General features: G+C 46.7%; 1 protein-coding gene across 6 annotated transcripts in view; it reads right to left on the bottom strand.

The window, feature by feature from the left end:
* Positions 1-21,328, bottom strand: part of BICDL1 (BICD family like cargo adaptor 1) — a 50,155-nt gene extending 28,827 nt beyond the window's left edge. For 4 of the 6 annotated variants that reach the window (XR_010435044.1, XR_010435045.1, XR_010435046.1 and 1 more), the window contains exons 1-2: positions 20,991-21,328; positions 16,168-16,383 (exon numbers count right to left, since the gene is read on the bottom strand). Coding sequence is in view for 3 of the 6 variants with exons in the window: in XM_064674717.1 (XP_064530787.1) it covers positions 16,168-16,383; positions 20,991-21,311 (537 nt within the window). In the remaining 3 variants the exon portion in view is untranslated. Of the gene's footprint in view, positions 1-16,167; positions 16,384-16,800; positions 16,923-20,990 lie in introns of those variants that run through there. The other 2 variants (XM_064674719.1, XM_064674718.1) reach the window with 2 other exon arrangements.
* Positions 21,329-22,019: the final 691 nt, after the last annotated feature.

Here is a 22,019-nt window from a genome sequence, read left to right as displayed (position 1 = left end):
TAAAGCTTTCTCTTCACTAAATGCTTTAATCACTGATATGTGCAAAAGTGTCATAAGTGAAAGGTGAATGACATAAAAATGAGTAAATCCATGACAAAGTCTTGGGGGAAAAAAAAACCCAAACATGAAAATCATGTGGCAGTATGTCACATTCCAATGCTTAAATAAAAAGGTACAAATCTACTTTCTTGAGGGATTGTTCTGGAGCTGTTAGGTAACACATTACTTAAAAATATTTCTTGGTCAGCTAGTATTTGATCTGTCATTCTAAGCACAGCAGAACTGGGCTGGATACCTGCAGACAAAAAGCTTCTAGAGATATCATTTAACTTAGCAATGCTTCTTCCTGTACTTTGGCAGCCTCCAGCTCTATCTGAATTGTTCTCCCTCACTGGCAGCATGAAACGATCTGTTTAGAGCGTGAGGTCTTTGGAGCAGACTTTGAGCACAAGGCAGACCTTGCTCCTGTGATTGCTGACAAGAGATAATTACAGTGTGTTCCTAATAACATCTGAGCACTTTGATCTGCTGCAGCCCAATCTATACTTTGTACATTACCATATGTAATAAGTACAGGATCACTTGTCTCCTTTCAGCCCAGCTTTGCTCTGTTTCCACCAAGGTTCAGCCCGTGACTCAGTGCAGCAGATGATGAACACAGAAGCACTTGTTTACCTCCTGTGCAGTGCCACAGATGTCGGCACTAAGGGGATTAAGTCTTTAATTCCTAGATCCTCAGGGCAGGGCTTGGCCTTCAGAGCAGTCTGCACCTCCACAACAGTGTGTAGGGGCAAATATGCAATAGTAACTTCTCATTTAGAGCCTAAAATAAGCCACAGCAGGTGTACTCAAAGATAAATATTCCGAACAACACCTGTAACCCAGCTTTTGGGAAGCTGCTGAGTACTTCTGTAAGTGGCCAGCTCTTATGCATGTGCCAGCCTGGCAGGTGAGGTGCTCCTCTGAAGAGACTGCATGGGTGTAGCTGTGGCCAGTCTCTAGATGATAGGAGGGTCTGGAAACAAGAATGTGGATCTCTCCTTGGAGCTTTGTCCTCCTACAATCTAGCTTTTTAGAAGTTCTTGCATGAATTTATTTAAACAACAGCTTTTGGCAAACTCACTGGCATCTTGGTACTTTAAGTCCTACAAAAAGCTGTGCTTGGAATTAAAAAATAAAGCAAGTAGATGTGGAGAGCAAACACAGCTGAAAAACGAGGTGGGTGCAGGACATGCTGTGGGATGGCATATAAAATATACTATGCCAAATCATACACATGCAGGAGAATCATTATCAGGGAGTGGAAAGAGCCCCTCTCTCTATGAGTTTCAAGCTTTGGTGTATCTGTAAACATCAGTAAAGGTAAAGCATGGATAGTCCTGTATGGGGGAAGACAACACAGTCACAAACCCTTCTTGTGTTCAGTTGTTTTTCTGAAGGAGGAGAGGTGCAGTGCTGCCAGAGGAAGAAAAACCTGCTGTAGCAACATCCCAGCAGCTGTGTTAGAATAAAGACTGTCTGGGAGCTGGAGTCCACTGAAAGCATCACAAAGACTGTTCTTGGCTGTGGGCAGTGAATTTGGCCCAAACATGTTAGATTTAGACTCGCACCTGTAGCCAAGGTTTTGCAAATGCAGGTCAGGTGTCATTGAATTGAAAGCCCTTTTCCCCACTAAGATGCTGCTTAGAGGGGTAAGAATCATTCAAGCTGTGCTTTTTTGGCACAGAGGCTGTTGCTTTCTGACAGCTGACTCCAAGCAAGCTCTCAGGAAGCCTGGGCTGAGTCAGGGAGCAGTGACAGGCAGGTCTGGGGACTGATCTGCAGCCCAGGCGTGGGGCAAACCAGTGCTGGGGTGTGGAGACCTGTAAGCACTGCACAAGATCTTACACTGGGAGATGTTGTGCAGATAGAATTGGCAGCCTGTCCTGTGTGTCTGATGCTGAGAAAAGATCTCTTAGCCCTGGTGGGTGAAGGTTTGATGGCTGAGGCTTTGTGTGGAAAAGCACCCTTGATAAAGCTGTCATGAAAAGAGAAAAGGGGGGAGCATGCTTCCCTTCACCAAAGTTTCCTGTGTCATCTTCAATGATTTGTCTTGGAGGGGCAGAGTGTGTAAAGGCCTGGAGGTGCCCTGTGGGGACAAGGGGAGGGGATAGGGAAAATGCTGTTGGCTTTGGCTCAGGTGCTTTTAAGCAAATGTCAGTACTGATGGCATGTACCCTGTGCATGTGCTTTTTGGCCCTAACTAGGGAACTGGAGACCAGCTATAAAGTCAGCAAGAAAAGCACAACAAAACTGGTGTGGCAGCAGTTGTTCTTCAGCTTTGAAGACTCCCTGGCAAGTTACTGTTGGGAGTGTGCTTCATTTTGAAAGCCCTGTTTGAGTGTGATCATACTTTACTGTGGCAAATTTCATTGCTTTCCAGTTATGTTTTAATCACTTTATCTTCAGCAGAGAGGGCTGCCTTGCTCAAGTGTGTGTGGGTTATCCTGCACTTGAGCACGGGCTGATCTCCTGCTCCAGTTCTTCTACTACAGCAGGATTTTACACTGGGATCTTCCCTGCATATAAATGATTAACTTTCTCTTCCTTTTGCTGCCTGACATCAAGAGTGATGTGACCAGTGACAGAGGAGATCATGGTATTCAGCTTCCAGCAGTTTTTATTACTCCTGCTGCTGTAGCTGAATTTCTCTATGTGCACAAGCCTGTGGTAGCAACACTAAATCTCCTGAGTGCCTGCTGTGTGCTGGAGTGTCTAAAATGGTGCTGTTTGGAACTCCTGCCAGTACACAGACATGAGTTAGGAAGATTTTTATCCTATCTGTGCTAAAAATCACCTGCCTGAAGCCACTGATCCCGTCTCTCCTTCCTTGCGTGTCTTGCATGTGATGAGGTGTGTGCTGGAGCTGGCAGATGGCTGGGGAGCAAACAGGTCCACAGAAACATGCAGAGAAACCAGGCTGCATCATTGGTAACCAGCTTGGGCCAAGACTTGGATTTTCTTCTGCCTGTCACTACCCTGCCTGCACTGGCTTCCCCACCACCCCTTGGCTTGCCTGTTTTGTGACCTACCTCGTGGAACAATCTTGGAGACCTTTTTTCCCCTCCTCCCTCAGCTCTTTCTAGTTGATTACTCTAATAGATATCAGCCATGGCACATTGTTGAATTCCTATATAGGCACAATGCTGTGCCAGAGATTTGTTTGCTTAATTACAGAAATACTATTATTTATGCTGTAGTGTGTCTGCATTTGGTTTTGCTCCTGAGGCTGGTGCTGCTTTCAGCCTCCTTTCTTTGGCTCTGCTTAAAGATTTTTTTGTTTTAATTCTGTTGAATTAGAGCAGATGTCCTCAAGCTGGGATGTTATAAAGACTCAGAGTGAAGAAGGAACACGTAGTTTAACCATGTCACTAGTGCATCACAGTCTGTTTTTAATCACTTAGATACTCCAACCCTTAACACTTATACACAGTGCAGTGCTGCTCAGCTCCCTGCACTGGCAGACTCTGCATCTCCCACGTGGGAACAGGTCTCAAGTCAGGACCATACATGGCAAAATTTGGCCCAGGAATGCCAAATGGGCTTCCAAGAGACAACCAACTTCCACACCAGGCCCAAACGTGGTATGGAGCAGAGACATTCTCCACTTGCAGAAAGCTTGTGTTGTACCTCCTTGGCTTGATGCTTTGGTGATGTCTGTGTGCTTTGACAGTGGGGCACGAGGGTGCAGCACATAGCTGCTTGCTCAGAAGCAGAAAGTCTCAAGTCAGACAGTGTATGCACATCACATGATGACCTGAAACCCAGCTGGTTTACAGAAATTAATAGGTTAAAGTGTAGCATAAATTTGTTAAGCTCTTGCAGGGATTTGGCATTTCCCAGTGTGATCCCCACTGGCACCAAGGGATGGGGAAGATAAAGATATTAGAGCCCAAGTTTTCAGCACAAGCCTTTTTTTAAGTCCTAATTCAAAATACAGCCTTACATGTCAAGATGTGAAACACCAAGTGTATCCCTGTCTCAAACTTATTTGTTTGGGGGACAAGACAAATAGTACCACTTAAAAAGCTCCATATTGGTTTTCATCTTTACTCAGGTTTGCTGAAAGGTTCTTGGATTTAATATTGTTTATGGCAACATTTAAACATTACCAGAAAAGAAGAGTGTTTGGTCAGGTCCCTTCATAGAGTTGGAATTTACACGAGGGTTATAAGGCTCATTGGGGCTAATCCCTGCTAGCATTATACATCATCTGACAGTTGCCAAGGAGACAAGGATAATCTGAGTGAAACAAGATATGTGAGAAGGGTATTTATGGACATTTGCTTAACGATGCTGGTGGAATGCACCAAAAAGTGATTATATGAGTGCCTTTGAAGTACTGTCTCTTCTGTGATGAATATGGAGGACTGGTACACATGCAAAAAATGCTCCAGTGATATTAAAGCAGCAGCAGCCTGGCCTTGATTTTTCCAGTTCATCCTGCAGTGGCCTCATGCAGTGTTGTGGAAGGGGCAGACAAGGCTTTTGGGGTGCTGCAAGATGGTTGTCCAGCCACCTGCACTCTGTGGCATCAGCAGAGTATAAATAAGGATAAGCAGGATAAAGAAGCCATTTCAGTCTGTGGTGCTGACAGAGGCTTAATGAAAACCATCCACTTCACGTGCCCAAAATACTAGGAGGTGCCTCATGCAAATGTCTTGTGTGCCAAGGGATGTGAGGGGAAGGAAGAGTGGAGGAGATGTGTATGTACATACAGGCATGGAGGTTGTATGTGCTTTGTCAGTGGCTTTCCAGACAACCAGCTGTTTCCTCCATCCCTGTCCCCAGGGTGAGTTCAGTTGCCCGTGGCCACCTGGCTGTGGGCTTTGGGTGCTTATGTCACATTCACCGAGCTGTGGGCAGGATTAACATCATGGGCTACTTGGGATGTGGGTCTGAGCAGGTATTTTGGTCAGTTATGCCACTTTCCCTGACCTGAGGTGACTTATAGCTCTGCTTAGGGAGATTAAAAGAAGCTGGAGAGTTAATATCTTCATTTGAACAAGTTCATGCTTGGAAAGGCTTCTGCATTCCCTGTTTCACATGGCAAAATATTTTCTTGGCATTGTGCTCACTGACCATGAGAAGGGGCAGAGACTGATGGAGGAGGCCCATGTCTGGGACCAGGAGCACTAAAGCTCTGTGGTCTGGAGCTGTCCCACACTGGGCAAATCTTCCCTTCCTGTGCTGAGGTGAGGCAAATGAGGGCAAAAGGCTGCCTTGTCTCCTTCCCTCTCCCCCAGCTTGACCTCTTTAGTCTCTGGTACTGTCTCTTGATGGAGGATTATGAAGGATGGGAAGACAGGAGGAATTTCCTGAGTTTTGAAAGCCTGAGTACTCCTTTGAAAGGGGGGAGCTGCTGAGATCCAGCCTGAAGCTGATGGGCTGTGTCTCGTGATGCCACAGTTAATCTGGGTAAGCAGAGATTAACTGAGCTGCTGGATTGGATAATGCCTGGAATGGTTTCTTGCAGCCTCTGCTGATAAAGCAGCCCAAGACTAAGAGACCCCTCCTTGTCTGCAGCTCTGCAGGGTGAGGGCCTGTGCCCATGGCACCACTGCCCGGGCACAGAAAGGGCCCAGGAAGGGGTTGTATTAATGAAATCGATTTCATAAGCATTTGCCTTGAGCTCTTAAAGCTTTGGATATTTATTGGTTAGTCTTCACTAAGATATCTGGTCCCTTGTGCTAAGGTGGAAAGGGAAATGAAGACTAAGCAGCACAACATTTAGGAAGAATTTGTGCATGAAGTGAAATAACACAGAGTAAAGCCTAGGGAAATAAATCTCTCTGGAATAGAGGCAAACTTACAGGAGTAATTTGAGTTGGCAAATCCCTGTGCAACTTCATAGCTGATCAATAGATGTTATTTGGACAAATATCACACTGCTAAATTCTACAATCTCTTTTGAACAAACATGGTCATTTCAGGCTTTCTCATTTGGCTTTATCTAAACATAAATCTGCTGGAAAGTGTGACTCCCATGAAATCTGAGTCTGCTCAAGAGCTCATGTTCAAGCAAAGGTTGGAACCTACCTCTGAATAGTGGCCTGTTTACATTTGTTTGCACTCTTTCATTACTTTATGCCCATGAAGATGAAAGTGCAAGTCAGTTCCAAAGTCTTTGAGATCACTTATGCCTTGTGAGTACTCCTTCAGGCTTCTCTGCCTCTTTCCCTTAGTATTCATACATAGCAAGAAGGCTTGACCTGATGTTAGTGGAAGTCTTGTCTGCATAAAAGAGAAACCTCAGAAGGCTTAACTTTGCCTAGTTCTTCCCATGTCAGTGCAAAAACTGTTCAGCCATGCCTGACCAGTGACTACTGGGCCACTTCCCAAAAGCTTCCTTTGTTGGAGACTTTGTAGAATCTCTGGGCCATCTCCTCTACTCAGCCAACCTTACAGCAAGGATCTTTTTCTTCATGTCAGTCTAATTCCTACCCTGCAAGTTACACACATTGTCCTTTATGTAAGGGATATGAAGAATGAGGCTTAAACTTGTCAAGGAGTAATGTTTGACTGCTGGCCTTTTCCTGGGGTGGTACATTTTCAGTATGGGACATAGGTCACTAAGTTTCTAATCCACACCTTAAAAACCCAGTGCATCCCCGTTCTGTAAGATCAAGAGCTCTTGTGTATTCTGCCTGAGTGGAAAGGAGACTTTTCCTTCAGTAGGGTCTTTTTTTATTGGTTTATACTGACAATTGCTGCCTAGTCTGTCAGTGTTTCAGTCTTCTGGTGTTGCAATAAAATCTATGCAAATCACTTGTTACTAAGTAAAGAAACACTTGAGAACTCTTTAAGTACTTCTCCAAAAGGTTCCCTTCTCTTAAAACTTGTGGGTGTTTATTTGGTCCTGAAACACTTCACCTGCAAAAGCTATTGGGACTATAGATCTCTTCTGCAAGTATAGACCCTTCCCTCTAGCAAGTGTTAAGGCTTATACCTCCTTGGAGTCCTGGTGTGAGCAACAAATCTGCTGGTCTAATACATGAAATACAGCAGACTTCAGTTTTCCTGGATCTAGTGTGTAGGCAAACAAATACAATGGTGCTTTGTTCAACAAGTAACCATGAACAGCTTAGGCTAAATGGCTGCCAAATGGAACAGCTTTCTAAGAGCACCTCTGTCACTTCAAAGCTCTGCCAAGTCTGGAAGCGGATTCCAGACTTCCAAGGATGTGGAGAACAAGGGAATCACAAGGTTAAATTTTCCTCTCTTGGTGGACTGCAAGTCAGGGCCAAGGTGACCTCAAAGAAACTGGTCTTACAACAGCTTAAGGAACAAAACTGCAGAGACAACTACCAGCATGAGGCTGGTGATAGCTTAAGCTTCAACTGATTGCTTGAGATGTCTCCAGGAGGGGAGAATGAATGAGGGACAAAAGGGAAGGGGGGGTGCAGTAAAGACAAAATGCAACAGAATTTTTCTTTAAAGTCAGATGAACTGCACAGTGAAACTAGTAAATGGTATTTAAAGGGCAAATTCAATGAGCTGGATGCTTTAGTTATCCAAACATCCTCAGATCTTGTAACTGTTCTGTGAGAACTCTACATTTATGACACATCTGCATTAATCATAACCCAGCTGAAACTACCCAAGAAATTCTTCCTTTTAGAAATGTTGTTCCCATGCTTCAGCATTAGAACCTTCCTGGGAAGAACAGTTAGGAGATGGTGAGAACAGCCAATGGAACTGTTCCCAACACTTCTGATCTCGACAGTCCCCCCTCAAACACTGACAGGGGTCCTCTCCATGATGGAAACCTGGTGCAAATCTCAACAGCTACAGAGCTGAGCCTCTACAGGAGAACACCTAATGAGGTTGTTGGTGAGATGCTCCCTTGGCCTACTTATGAGCAGTCTTTCACTCCAGTTGCTCTGTCGTGCAGGTCCCTTGACTTACGTCCTCATCCATCACTTGTTTCCTGTTGTACTCTTGCCTCTGGATGGTGTTGTGTTCCCACCTGTGGTGGCACTGCCAAGCATTACCCAGCTCTGTATTGCACTGTGGCATCAGCAAGTCTTGCTGATCCTATATCTGTGCTCAAAGCAAACTGGGTTTTGCTAAATGCCATTCTAAACAAAATGTTGGTTAAGCTCTGGGCTCTTTTGCGAGGGGCTTCTATGATTTCATGGGTAATCAGAGCACCCAATACAGCTGGCAAAACCCCTGCAGTGGAGAAGAGATCTCCCTCTTGAGCTATTGTCTACTAAATTGCATTTAGAAAAAGCAATCCTACTTGAAAAAAGGAGGAATTTAAAGACTGTGTGTGCTAAGGTGTGCAAACTTTATAACCCAGAATGGCTCTTTAAAGATCAAATGTTTTTAATTGGTTTTCTTGTGTAGATATTTGCAAAGCCTTCAATCACGTTCAGCTCTGGTTCTAGCTAGTAATGCAGTGGCTGGATGCAAACACCTTGTGTGTCCTACTTTGTAGAATCTCCTGGAGGAAGTGTTTACAGCAAGTGTGAATAAGCAGAAATATTTTGAAAGAATTTCTTCTGCCCATGTGTTCCTACCTCTGAGCTCCTGCACAGTAAAACAATTCCTATAAACATAATGACATGGGTCTAAACAGAATAGCCACTTGAAATTTTTAGTGCCATGCAAGAGGGGAAGAAGGCACTCATTCAGATTTTTATGTCCTCAGTCCAGGACAAATTCAGCTTCAGTTTTGCGTTGGATTCTGGCTTTCAGGTGTTCACAGCTTAGTGCTGCTGCTGATGTCTCAAGGCAGAAGCCTTGCAGGAACTTCAGAAATCTCTTCTAGAACCACTGGCTAGAGGAGAAAGCTGGGCTGTGAGCTGGGCTCAGCTGAAGTGCAGGGAAAAACAGTGTATGGTAGACTACCACGTGCTTTATATCTGTGTGTATTTGTCCTAGATAATGCTCTGGACACTTGTTCTGCTGATGTGCTGCCCTGGGGAAAGGAGAGGTGGTGGGACAGGAGGTCTGGGCTCTGTGATGTCTCTCGGGTCCAGCCTCTGCTGCTCCATCCAGGCACCACAAGCCTCTGAGGGTGTGAGATGAGCCATGCACAGTGTGGAGGCTCAGTGGCTCTGGCAGATAATCATTTCTGTCGTGCCATGGTGCGGGCTGGACTCCAGGGACATGCCCTGGTGGAGTCATCCTCTGTGGGCTGAGCTCACAAGGGACTCAAACAAAATATTTACCTGTCCCCCAGCAGGCTCGGGAGCTCGTTATGGGTGGCACGGACAACAGGCTGCACTGGGCTGGGACAGCTCCAGTGGGGTTTTGGGGGGGAAAAATTGCCGTGAGCAGGGGAGGAAACGTGGGGAGAGGGGTGCGGGGGGTGAGGTGGCACTGCGGGGACCCGTCCTGGCAGCGAGCCGAGCCCACGGCGGTGGCAGACGGACCTCGCCCGCCTGGCTCGGACGTCACCAAGTGCGTTTCCCTGCGCGTCCGCTCGCTGTCGTGGCACCGCAAGCTCAGGAATCACACCCGGTTGCCACAGCAACATCACCAGCTGGGACGTGCGGTGCTGTCATCCAGCCACCAGCCGGGGTCCCCGGGGATGGCGGGGAACCTGCTCCGCTGCCCCGCGGGGGGATGAGGGTCCCACCCAGCCCCCGGGACCCATGGATGCCATCCTTTCACAGGGATTTTGTAGCTCCACTGCCTTAACAGTAACATTTTTGTTTTGTTTTTTTTTTTAACCTTAATAGTAATTTTTAACCCTTTCCTTAGGGAGGGCTTTGCTGTTCAGTAGCCCCTGTATTATTCCATGTACAGCTTTCTTAGAATGATGGAATGTTAAGGGGCTTAAAGATCACCTAGTCCCACCTGCCCTGCCATGAGCAGGGACACCTCCCACTAGACCAGATTGCTCAAGGCCTTATTCAACCTGACTTTGAAGGCTGTCAGGGCTGGGGCACCCACAAATTCTCTGGGCAACCTGTTCCAGTGTCTCACCACCCTCACAGTAAAGAATTTCTTTCTAATATCTAACCTAAATTTCCACTCTTTTTCAATTTGCACCCATTAGTCCTTGTCCTATCACTACAGTCCCTTGCCTTTCTGTCCATTCCCTCAGTGCTCACCAGCACTTAAACTAAAGGATTCCAGGGTAAAAATCTTTCATTAAATGAGTGGGTGCAAAATTTTGGGGCAAACTCTGTAGGGGTGCCTTTCACCCATCTTTGCTGAAATTACTTCTTTAGCATTTCCTGTGTTCATGCCTTGGTGTCTGGATGGCCCTGTTCCTGTTGGGTCCTGAAGCTCTGGGTGTCCTAAAATGGGGTTAACAGACAGACTTTCAGCAGAGGGTTGAGCCTTTCTCCCTGCCTGTGTCCCTTCCTCCAGAGGGATGGTGGGTAAGTGCCACTCAGCAGTGACCTCGAGATGTTTCTTCATTACCTTCTGGGGCACTGAATCATTTCATTGAAGGACTTTGCAGGCGAGAACACGCAGCTGCAGTCACGTCCTATATTTACAGCTTTAGCATAGAAAGCCTCAGCACTCCAGGCCTGATGTGGCACGAAGCTGAATTATTAACAAGTGCTCTCTGCTAGGGGAGAAGTAACTGGAGAGAAGGAGCCTTTCCTGTTTGTGCACTAATCAGTATTCCCTGGGTGATGAGGGATCTGGCTGTGTGGTGTGAGGATCTGCTGATGCTCCAGAGGGGCGGGGAGCTGGGGAATGCTTCATGTGGTTCATGGGAGGTTTGCTGGCTTCAGTGTTTGGCTCTTGTGGTGGTATCTGTCTCCTCTCACAAAAGCATAAATGAGCCTTATGCCAGGCACAAAGCAGTGCTGGAAGGACTCTCTGTCTCCCCCAGGGAGTGAGCAGCCCTACCTGAGCTGCCATGACAAGCAGGTACTTCAGCCCCTAAAGTAGCTGCTGCCTTTTCCATTGCCATCTCCCCCCTCCACTGAATTTAGACTGCTCAGATCAAGATTGGTTATACAAAACTCTGTGCTACTGAGTAGTGCAGAGGGGAGTTCCTCATAGTAAGCTACTCACTGAATAGGTCCAGTAAACACTTTGAGCCACAGCAAAAACTGGGCAATTTTTATGAAAAAGAATTCAGTGTAGTGACTGATCTGCACCTTGAAATGTGGGGCTAGTCAGAGCAACTCTTCTTTAGCCTAGGTCCACCCCGGATCCTTTTCTGGTTAAAAATAAACCCCCTCAAGCAGGACTTAAATTTAGTTTGACTCCTTTGCCTCTGTGCTAAGCATGAAGTTCCCAATAGACCCTGTCAGGTTATCAGAGACAACTTAATAAACAAGAACATAAGGAGGCTTGCATTAAGCACCTGTATAGATAAAATACAGAATTAAAGACAAGCTAGCTCCTAGTGTAATAGCTACAAATCTGTCATGGCAAAACAGTAAATCTTGCTCAGCACACTTGTTCCAGTAATTTTTTTTCAGTGAATAGTCTGAATTTCTCAAAACCAACATTGTTCCTATGCTGATAGACCCAACAACTAACCATTCAGAAAAATCTCCTCAAATCAATAATAGACAACAGGTTCACCTCTCTTGTGAGTGTGTTCTTGACCACAAAAGGATGTATTTAAAATAAAAGTGGTTTGGAAAGGAGAATATAACATGGTCAGCTTATTCTTGAATAAAAACCCGTTTCTCTAAAATCCAAGCCAGGCAGTGCCTGCCAGTCCTCTGAAGCTATGCTGCATGTTAGAGCATGAAGTTAGAAACAGAACTCCTTCAATTGAAAAATTACTGAAAGGAAGGTTTTGTGGCAAGTAAATAAAACCTCCTTTGGAGACTTGTGGGCTGGCTGATCATGTTCTTGCTGTACCAGAAGGATTGACTGAAACACCTCATTCTTTGTAGCAGCATGTTGGCTCTAGATGCTGAGTGAATATAAGAACTTGGTGATTGAGGGCCCCTCTGAGGGACCCAGAGCTCCCCTCTGAACACAAAGGGCTGTTTCAGTGGTGCAAGATGACACGCTTCTTCCTGCCACTGAAAACAGATTTGCATTGCAAAAACTACCTGAGCCTGACATTGTGAAATTGCCTCCTTCTGCTCCGTGTACCATAAAGGAAGCCCAGCTGAACAGGGAAGGATACATGGATACATCCTCGCCCAAGCTACAGGCAGCAAACAGCTCCAGGAGCCCAGAGCTGGGTAGCAGGAAATGTGTGGGAAAGCCATCTGGTGAAGGCACTTAGAAACAGTGTGAAAGTCTTTTTTCATTCACTTCCTGACAAAGTAGTAATATGTTGCCTCATTATAGGAAGAGGGTTGCCTGTTATTATTGTTTGCATTAGTAACTCCTAGAAGCCCAAAGGTGGGGACAGGATTTAAGCTGTGTTACCTGCTGTGAGCACCTATAAGAAGAGAGCTTTCCCTGTACCCACTGCCCTCAGATTTTATAACTAAAGGACAGAGAGCACAGGATTTTTTTTTTTTCCCAAGTGGAGAACTGAAACAGATGGGAGAGACTGAAGGAGCTGGAAACAGAACATGTAATAATTCCCAAGCCTTGACTTTCTCAGCAGAACTGTTCTTTGACTCCCATACTTTATCTCTGAGCATTTCTGGTGAGCAGTTTGTACCCTGGCATCCTGCTCATGATGAGCTTTGCAGTTCTCCTTGGTAAATTCAGCATTTAGCTTGGTGTGGACACACTGCTGAGAGCTCCTGCTTTGCTGTGCTGAGGCAGGGGGAGGGAAATCAAAGCAATGTGCAGAAGGGATTTTAATCATCACTTAGCAAATTAAAAAATAAGGTTACTGTGGAGATCTTAAACTTGATCTTTGGCATCTCAGTTGTTTCCTTCACTATGCACTCCTGGTCCAGCTCACCAAATTTTCCCCATGGTTTAATGCTGCTAAAACCTCAGGCAATATCTTCATTCTGCTAAAAGCAGAGAACCAAAGGCTGTATTTCAAGAGGAGGCAAAGTTCCTTATAGCCTACTTACTATTATTAGATATTTAAAGTTCTCCTATATCATCACCTCATCGGAAGACCTCAAATCATTTTAAGGACCTTATTTTAGCCTCTTGGCAGAGGCAAAAGGATAATTTTTAGAGATTGGAACAGACTTAAAATCCCTATCCTTGAGTTTTCCTTATCAGTCTTCGCTAGAATTGAGGCTGGATTTTTTTCAGTCCCCTTGCTATCTGTGTGTGGGGGGGTGTGCATGGTTGGTTTGCATTTGTGCCACGTTTAGACAAAGTATGTGCTTGTGTTGGGTTTTCATCTCTGGGGGAGGCAGGGTTAAAAAAATGTCCTAAAGCCTAATTAGTTGGTTAAAGAATGTCAGCAGCAGCAGGGAGGAGGAGGGTTAGGATGGTGGCTGCTGCCCTGCTTTGAGGTAAAAGAGGCTGAAGCCCAGGGGCTCTAGAAGGAGCAAACAGGACCATGTGGGCTGGCAGCTCCTGAGGCTGAGACTGTCATTTGACATGTAGAACCTAAGCCAAGGGAATACCTTCTCCAGGAGGGAGATGATCAAGTATTGTGAAATGGGGCCATGAGATGTTAATTGCCAAAAACTGTGGAAATTCAAATTTAAAGAGCTAGTGCCTACTAGTGTAGAATGACTCATACCAGAGAGCAGGCTCCCTTTCTGTCCTGTGAGTGAAGCAGGGTATAACAGTATTGGATGGGGCAGAGTTGAGCCTCTGAGTAAGGCTTTCACTGCCTTATCCCAGACTTCTCCTAACCCCCTCCTCCCAAAGAACCCACCATCACACGAAAGGCAGGTGCAAAATGAAGAACCAGGAATTCAAGGAGGACACCACCTCAAAGGTCACAGGAGCTGTAACAGCACTTCTTTGTAGGACCTTTCCTCTGTCAGTGCTCAGTTCATGATCCCAGGCAGGACTCCAGCCTATGGCAATATGGCTGTAGGCAAGCACATCCATGCAGCTCTGTTTGTCCTTTTTATTAATTGAAAGCCTAAGTGGCACAGGAGCCAGACCTATGTGGGTGCAGGATTTAAGCACTACCACTGCCTCGGGGATTACATCCATAACCTCTTCAAAATAAGAGACCAGACACGAGACTGCAATTGCACTATGGAGCAGCAAATGTGGAATACTAAGCAGCCAGTAATCAAGTGCTAATATAATGCTGAGATTTTAAAAAGCCTCAGCTAAATCCCTGTGAACAACAACAGATCATTCCCCACTCTCTTTTAATTTGCCCAGATTCTCCTGACTTTAGGAAGACTGTTTACACCAGTGCTATATCCGTTGCTGTATTTGAGTTACTGGCAAGTTTTGGCCAGGTGACAAACTGGATGAGCACTGAATCATGCCTTGGCATCATTCTGCTTCATCTGCATTGGGGAATTACAGTCCTCCAGGCTGGGAGCAGGGCTGGGCTGGAGCGGGAAGGGCAGCACCGAGACTCAGCTTTTTCAGATGTGGCAGTTCTGGAGTGGGTTGATGAAGACTATTTCTGGCAGTAATAGGAAGTTAAGGGAACAAAACCCATGCTGGGACATTACATGCTGGTAGACTTGACTTGGTGGCTCCTCTGACAAGGCTTAGCTGAATGTCTCCCTGAGCATCTGGCTGTGAGCGGCTCCCGCAGCGCAAGTGTCATGTGAGGATAATCCCATGTGGTTTAAAGCCCAAAGCAAGCTGTCTGGTTTTCCTCTCCTACCTTCTAGTCTGTTCTTTTAGTTTATACTTATGCTGGAACCATAACAAGCCTTACATTTCCCAGTCAGTGACAGAAATCATCCATACACAGGAAATTATTGAGGGTCACCCAGTCTGATGGGAGACAAGTTCTTAGCCCTGTATAAGAAACTTGACATAACACACAACTTGTGAAAGCTTGGGTGGAATCTCTCATCCATGTTGTATGTGAAATATGCTGTGTCCAGAGAAAGGGTGAAATATCTTCTCTAGCTCATCTGCTGCACTTGGGAGATATTGCTTTTAAAAACATAGATAAACTTAGCAATGTTCCTGAGTTAAGGAAGTTGAGGTATTTTTGTATTTTTTTTTAAAGCCAGTTAAAAAAATCAAATTGCACTAAGTGGCTTTTTTAGTCTTTGACAAGAAAATCTACAGCAGAATAAGGAGTGATTTCTTCAAGGATCAGTACAGAGTGTCATACCCAAAACTTGTTCTCTTACCTCCAGAGGCACAGAAAAACTGCATACACAAATTGACTGAAGACCTGTGTACTTGGCCCATTTCAGTCTCCTGGTCTGGGGTAAAAATCCCATAGGCAAAATCCCTGTGTCAGCCCCAGAGACTCAGCTAGGACAGAATCTAGCCTGAAAGATGTTCTTAGAACATTAGATGGGCCTCTTCACCATGAATCTGTGGTGTGTGTTTTTGTTCTATGCTATTTTGGGAATAAGCAACTGATAAGAAGAAAATGCCTTTATCTGCTGGAGTAACTGTGTTCTCAAGCATTAAAATTCTGGTTTGTACTGACTGTCCAGTGGGGAGAAGAAAAACAAGGTTCTTCATTCTGGAAGACAGGTTAACTTGTGGGGGAAGGAGGCAGAAACTGTTAAGTCTTTTGCTGTCAGAAAGAAACTCATGCTGTAAGTAGTCAGTCAATTAGGCTGATTTGTAGCAGCCTTGCAATTAATCCTCTTTCATTCACAGGCAAGTTAAGCTCTTTGATGAAAGATGCCATTCCAAGGAATTTCAGTAGGTTCTCACACATCTAACCATGGCAAAGTTATCTGTAGTGACACCCCGTCCTAGAATGACAGGGTATGTTCAGTTTTACAGTACAGCCAATGTAGCTCAAAAAAGGGAGGCCAGCAACATGCCTTTCCCCTCACAGTCACAGATCAGCCTTTTCCTTGCATGCTACATTTGTTCAGCCTATTAGTAAATTAGAAACAGATTTTCTAAACCAGTTTTAGATATGAAAAACAGGTGAGAGACATCTGTGCAGTAAATGACCATTCAGTCCAGAAACATAACTGTTTTACCAAAGAAATGCATCACTCTTTAAAGGTGTAAAATCAGTTTAAAGGCAGCATGTCTTATTGGGACACCTGTGCAATATGACCAGAGGCAGAACCACTTGTTTTCCTGAAAGTGGGAGCTTCCCCACTCACTTGCCCAAAAGGTGGTTTACAGCAGAGCTGCTTTCGTGTGCCCAGGGTGGCAGGTGCCTGCCCTGGCTGTGCTGTGGGGACTCACCCTGCTGAGCTGGTCCAGGAGTCTTTGGTTCTGTTCGGAGAGTTCCTGGACCGCCCGTGTCTTCTCGCGGTCGGCTTCGCGCAGGTGAACCTGCTGCTTCTCCAGCTCGTCCTGCAGCTGCTTCACGTCACTTTCCAGTTCAGACACCCTCCCTTCCCATTCTCCTTCCTTGTTCTCAAATCGCCTCCGTAGCTCGTGTTTCTCTTGTTCTAGGTGCTAAATAACGGGAGAGAAGAGGTTAGGAAGGGAGCAAAAGGAAAGCGAACGTTGTCTCCTTTTCCTTGTCTATGCTTAGGGTTGAAAGCTTGTGCAGGAAAGAGAATGGTACTAGAGCGTGAGAATGCCATGGAGATTGCAGTCCCACATCGGGGCAGGTCACTGGCACTGAAGTTGTTTTCCATTTCCAGCAATTGGCCTGTCCTTGGCCGCTGGAGATCAGCACATTGAATTTTCACTGAAATAACTGCCAAAAGAGTAAAGCAGGCTGCATGTCAATAGACAGAATATATAGGTCAGGCAGAGCAATTGATTTAGCAGAGCCCAGCTTAACTCCAAAGCAATATTTCAGTGGCCAGTAGAATAATTCTTTAAAAATTGCCTTTATAGTCAAAACCCCACGAACTGTATTCTTACTGTTGATGAGGAATGCAGATGAGGCATCTTTCTTGTCATATGGGTCTTATGAACAACAGTTGAATCATCTATCCATTTGCTCCTTCTATTCCTGACCTAATTAGTTGTCTGAGAGTTTGATGGTGCACAGTAACTCCATTGTTTGATGCAGTCCGCTCTGGAATGGCAGTGGATGCAATGAACTGGTTGCTATAGACATTATGTATGTGCAAGTTCTGGGTTCGGGTTTCTTAGAAACCACTCAGTTCTGGAGACTCTGCTCTGCTCAGGATTGGCTAGAAAGTGAGGGACAGCATGAATCTGAACCTGAAACTTTTGCCTGTTTTACAGGCTCAGTTAAATGAGGGCTTGACTGAAACAGAGCTGCAAATCAGGTCAGAGCAGATTTATGTTGTGCCCATTTGAAAGAATCCCTGCTCCAAAAGTGAGCTTGAATTTCCCCTGGTGACTGAAGCCACACTCTTACTTGCAGAACAATCACAGGCTGGGGACATGGCCAAGTCCCAGGATTAGCAGGGAAACCTGAAGAGCAGGAGTCTTCTCCTTGTTGGTTGTCTTCCGACCCCCAGAATAATCTCCTGCTACTCTCTGTTGGATTCACCAGTCTTTTAGGAATGTGTTTTAGCAAAGAACAGAAACCTGCTGGGCCCAACACTGGCAGCACTTGCCCATTTTTCCCACAGTATGATTCCCTGGTGAACAATTCCCATGGCACTTCTGAGAGGAGGGGAAAATAAACCTGCTAGGCGGAAAAGAAAATTGTGCTGCATTTATGTGAAGTGGCTTTTTATTGCTTGTTAGAAACACAGGCTGTGAGGGGGCTGTTTCCCCTGGGTGCCTACTACTGATGACACACAGCCTCCCTTGCAGGGTCTCTGTCACCTTCCTGAGCAGGTCTGAATGTCAAAGCCCTCCAGTTCCCCAGCAGCCCTCTGGCCTCTGTATCACTAATCCTCCACCTCTTTTGCTTTGCCATGTTTTCTCTTTCTTGACCTTATCTCCAAATCCTTTCCTATGTTCCTTTCAGCTCAGTGTAACAGCACCTTGCTTGTGTCCTTCCAAATCCTTCTGCAAATTCTGAACTTTCATGAAAAACCCTCAAATGTGAGGCTGATTAGAAAGAGTGGCCCATAGCAGAGTATTACCCCATATTTCAGACACTAGAAGAGTGAGCACCTTAGCAAATAAGAGAGCTAAGCAGTATTATAAATATTTTAATGCAATAGGTAGGCATGAGATCCCAGCACGAGACCCATGACAACCTTTGCAAAGAAATCTTTCTTGTAGCTCAAGTGGGGCTAGAGCAGCCACAATTTCACTTTTAGTGGCACACTGAAAATTCTGTCTTTTATAGCTCTGCCTCCTTCACTGCTAGGCAACGTTCAGAAAGATCCAGGGCCTTCTCTAAATGGAAAATGGAACTTCAGCCTGCTGAGGAGCAGCACTGCAGCTGAAGTGCCCCAGACACACTCAAATGTGATTTAGAAACCACTGATAAGCCTTGTCAATCATTTAAAAGGCACTTTAGTCTTTCACTGTAAAAGAAAACCCACTCTACACTTGGTTCCAATAAGCAGCCATGACAAAGGCTGGAATTAGAGGGAGGTGAAGAATATCAAGTTTATTCTCTTGTGATGGAGAAAGCAGAACTGTGGGTGCAGTGGGGCACAGAGAGGCTGTTGCAAAGAGGAGGATAAATCAGACCAGACATGCTGACTGGTCCCTCCTGCCTCTCTCAGCAGCCATCTCCCCTCGCCTGCCCTCACCCCAGCACCTTCACAGCTGCAGATCTGGACAGGGGTTTTGTGCACACAGTGCTGATAGGGCAAACTGCTGTCCTCAGTAGGGGAGTTTCTTGTTTCCTGTCTTTCCATTCACCAGCTGCTCATTGATTTTTGCACAGAACTGCTTTCTAGAAGATGTTTTCTTCTGAAAACAGCTTCTCTTCTACTTAACTGAGCTGGGCTGGTCCTCATTTAAAGAGATGAAAGCAAGGGGGTGTTTCCCAGCCGATAGAGAGGGTTCATACTGTAAAATGCTTGGACACAGCAGGCTTCTCTGTGTCAGAGGAGCAGCAGTATTAACTGTTTTAATCCCTTGCAGAGGATAAAACTGACTCGGATCACATATTGGAATTTATTACAGGACTTCAATTCCATGATTAGAAATGAATTTAAGTCCAGGTTGTGAAGTGAAAGGTTTGCTAGAGTAGGTGTATGGCAGGAATGCTGTACCTCAGTAACGAACCCACAAAACTAGAACGTATTTAATCTTGCGGCAAAGCACCTGAGGAGCAGGGCAGCACCTTGGCTGTTGTGAAATAGGCTTCACTGAGCTCTTGTAAGCAACTGTGAACTGGGAGAAAATCTCTCCTAAATGCTACTAAAACATCATTATATCAGGTTGTCACCAAGGATCTCATCTGAGACTTCGCACCTGGTCTCCTTCTCTTTGCTGAGAACTTTCTGATGGTGGTAACAGCTGTGGGTCCTTCCTCCCTGCTCCTCTGAAATTGGAAAGCTTATTGTGAAATTTTATTCACTTCAGTGGCAACAGGAGGAGGCCAACATTTAATTTGCAGAGGCTAGGATTACCAGGCTTGTGTTGTAGAAGATTAATGTTTAAATTTGATTTTTTTTTTTTTTTGTATGAAGTAGCACTGGGTTAGATTTGCCAAACCCATTGGAAAAAAAAAAGACCCTTAAGTAGATAACACTAACTCTATCAGATGGGTAGCCTGGAAAATAGCAATCTGTTATTCCAGTGGGAAGTTAGGGCAATAGTAATGGGATGAAAAGATGTAAACAGTTGGTTGTGTTTACAATCCTTTCATTCACCTTCTGAACGGGCCTGTGAGAGCACAGGTAAACATTTGGGGGATGTTATTTAAAGTGCTATGTAAAGTCATAGTTTCCCCCCCCCCCCCCCTTTTCATCTTCACATTTTGCAAACAGTGAGTGGTATTTGAGGCTCCTGAATTCCCTGACAGGCTGCTCAGTGAGTACCTAAACTTGAGTGTTTTTCCTTTAATGACAGAAACGATTCTACTCCGACTCATAAGGAAAACCACGTCAGCACAACGCCACATACGTCTGTTCTTGCTTAAAGACCAACCTAAAAACATTAACCCTGGCAAGTTTTAATACTCTGGGAAATTCTAATCTGATAAACAGAGCCACTAAACAATTTGAGCAAATGTCACCTTCACTATTCTTTGGTCGGAATAACAAATGCAGGGAGATTTCCCTGCAAAGAGGAAGGGACCAGTTAGGGGGGTAAAGTGACAAGTTTAATAATAGAGAGGAATTTTTTCAGGAGAACAAAGGCCATACAGTAATTTCACAAATCCTCTTGAACTTGAGAAATGTTAAGCCCATGAGGAAGGAATACAGGAATATGCAGGACTGTGCAGAAAGAACTGGTCTAGGGCTGTGACTTGAAATTTGAATGTTTATCCAGCAGTGTTCAAACTCTCCAGAAAGGTGAGAGAGGCTCTCCTCAGCCTTCTAAGCTGTATTACTTACAGGAAGAAATACTATTTCAAGAGCACCTCTGTGAAAAAGAGTACTGGTAATAATAGTGGCTCTCTCACATAGTTGTGCAAGAGTTTTCCAAAAGAAGCTGCCTGCACAAGTCTTTTTCTTTGTAATAGCTCTATTGTCCTTAAAAATCGATAAAGAGCTCAATCCACTGAGTCCCTGGCAAACGGCTCTCTCCAGATACCTGTAGGTATTTTCCGGAGGAAGCAGCTAACAGAGATGTATCATTAGGGCTTATCTCCTGCCATGCCTAATGCCTGAGCTGCAACAGCTTAAGCACAAGGGTCACATATGCTCTGTAGCTCGGTACCTGCTGCGCAGATTTAACTTCCGAGGTATTTCTGTGACGAGATGAGCCGAGCACCGCGCACATCTCCTCCCCCAGGTGGTACCTGGGTCCTGGGGCGAAAGGGCCCCCCGGGGACCTCCCGAGCACGGCGCTGCAGCCCGGCCCCAGCTCGGGAGCGGGGGAGAAAGCAGCAGCTTTGCCTCCCCCAGCCCTCGGAGGGATCGCTCAGACCCTTCCTTCCCTGTCAGGGCCTCGGGGAGTCCCGTGGGCTGCCCGGCAGGGCCCGTGCCCGGGGCCGGCCGGGGAAGGGGCCGCGCTCCGATGGTCCGCCCGCGGGCCGGGGCCGGGCGGCGGGGCCTCACCTCCAGCTTGTCGGTGAGCTCCTTGTGCATCCTCTCGTACTGCCGGCTCATGTCCTGGTTGCGCTCCAGCAGCGCCTTCCCCAGCCGCGCCGCCAGCACCAGGTCCTTCTCCTTCTGCCGGATCAGCGAGAGCAGCTCGGGGTCGCGGGCGGCGGCGGCGGGCGGCGGCTCCGGCGGCTCCCCGGCGGCGGCCAGCAGCGCCAGCTCCTCCTCCAGGGCCAGCTCCAGGGCGGCGGCCCCGGGCGGCTCCATGCCGCCGGCGCTGTCCGCCTCCGCCGGTGCTGACCCGGCGGCGGGCAGGCGCAGGCACGGCGCCGACATGGCCCTGCGCGCCGCCGCCGCTCCGCTGCGCCCCCCGCGCCCGGCCCGCGGCTGCGGCGGCTGGGCGGGGAGCGCCGCCGCCCCCGGCCCCCGCCCCCCGCCGCCGGGCCCCGCCGGCGGCTCCGCAGCGGCACCGGCACGGGCACCTCCGGCGGCACCGGCATCGCCGCCGGGCACCGCAGCGGCACCGGGACCCCGCGGGTCGCTGCCCGGCCCCTCCTGGAGCCGCCTGCCGCCGGCAGGTCTCGCTTCTGCCGCAGCCCCAGGCCGAAAATCCCCCCAAAACATTGGGAAAGCCCAAACGCGGAGCTTGGCACCCCTCCGGAGGGGGCACAGCGCGTTCTGCCTGCTCGCTACCCTGAGCTCTAGAGGGGATCTTTTGGGTACCAGAGCGGCTCTCGGGATCTTTCTGCTCAGTGGTTCGCCCTGGAGAGCTGACTACAGCTTCCAACAGCCACCGGGGCTTGCTTTCAATTTCAGATTGTTTGGGATGTTCCCGGTAGCATTTGTCCTAAAGGTACCCTTAGTGAACGTTGGGAGTTGTAGTCAATTCTTCTCCTGGCACTGTTCTGTCTACTGGGGTCAGGACTTGTTGGGTTTTCAGTTTTGGTTTTGTTGTCTCACCACAGGAGAGAGGCTGAGGCAGAATAAGGCAGCATAAAACTGTATATTGTCACGTTTGCTGAGACCCTATTCCCTCAATTCTGA

Source organism: Pseudopipra pipra, chromosome 18 (assembly GCF_036250125.1).
Source record: "Pseudopipra pipra isolate bDixPip1 chromosome 18, bDixPip1.hap1, whole genome shotgun sequence".
Lineage (NCBI taxonomy): Eukaryota > Metazoa > Chordata > Aves > Passeriformes > Pipridae > Pseudopipra > Pseudopipra pipra.
This window is presented reverse-complemented; position numbering and strand designations above follow the sequence as displayed.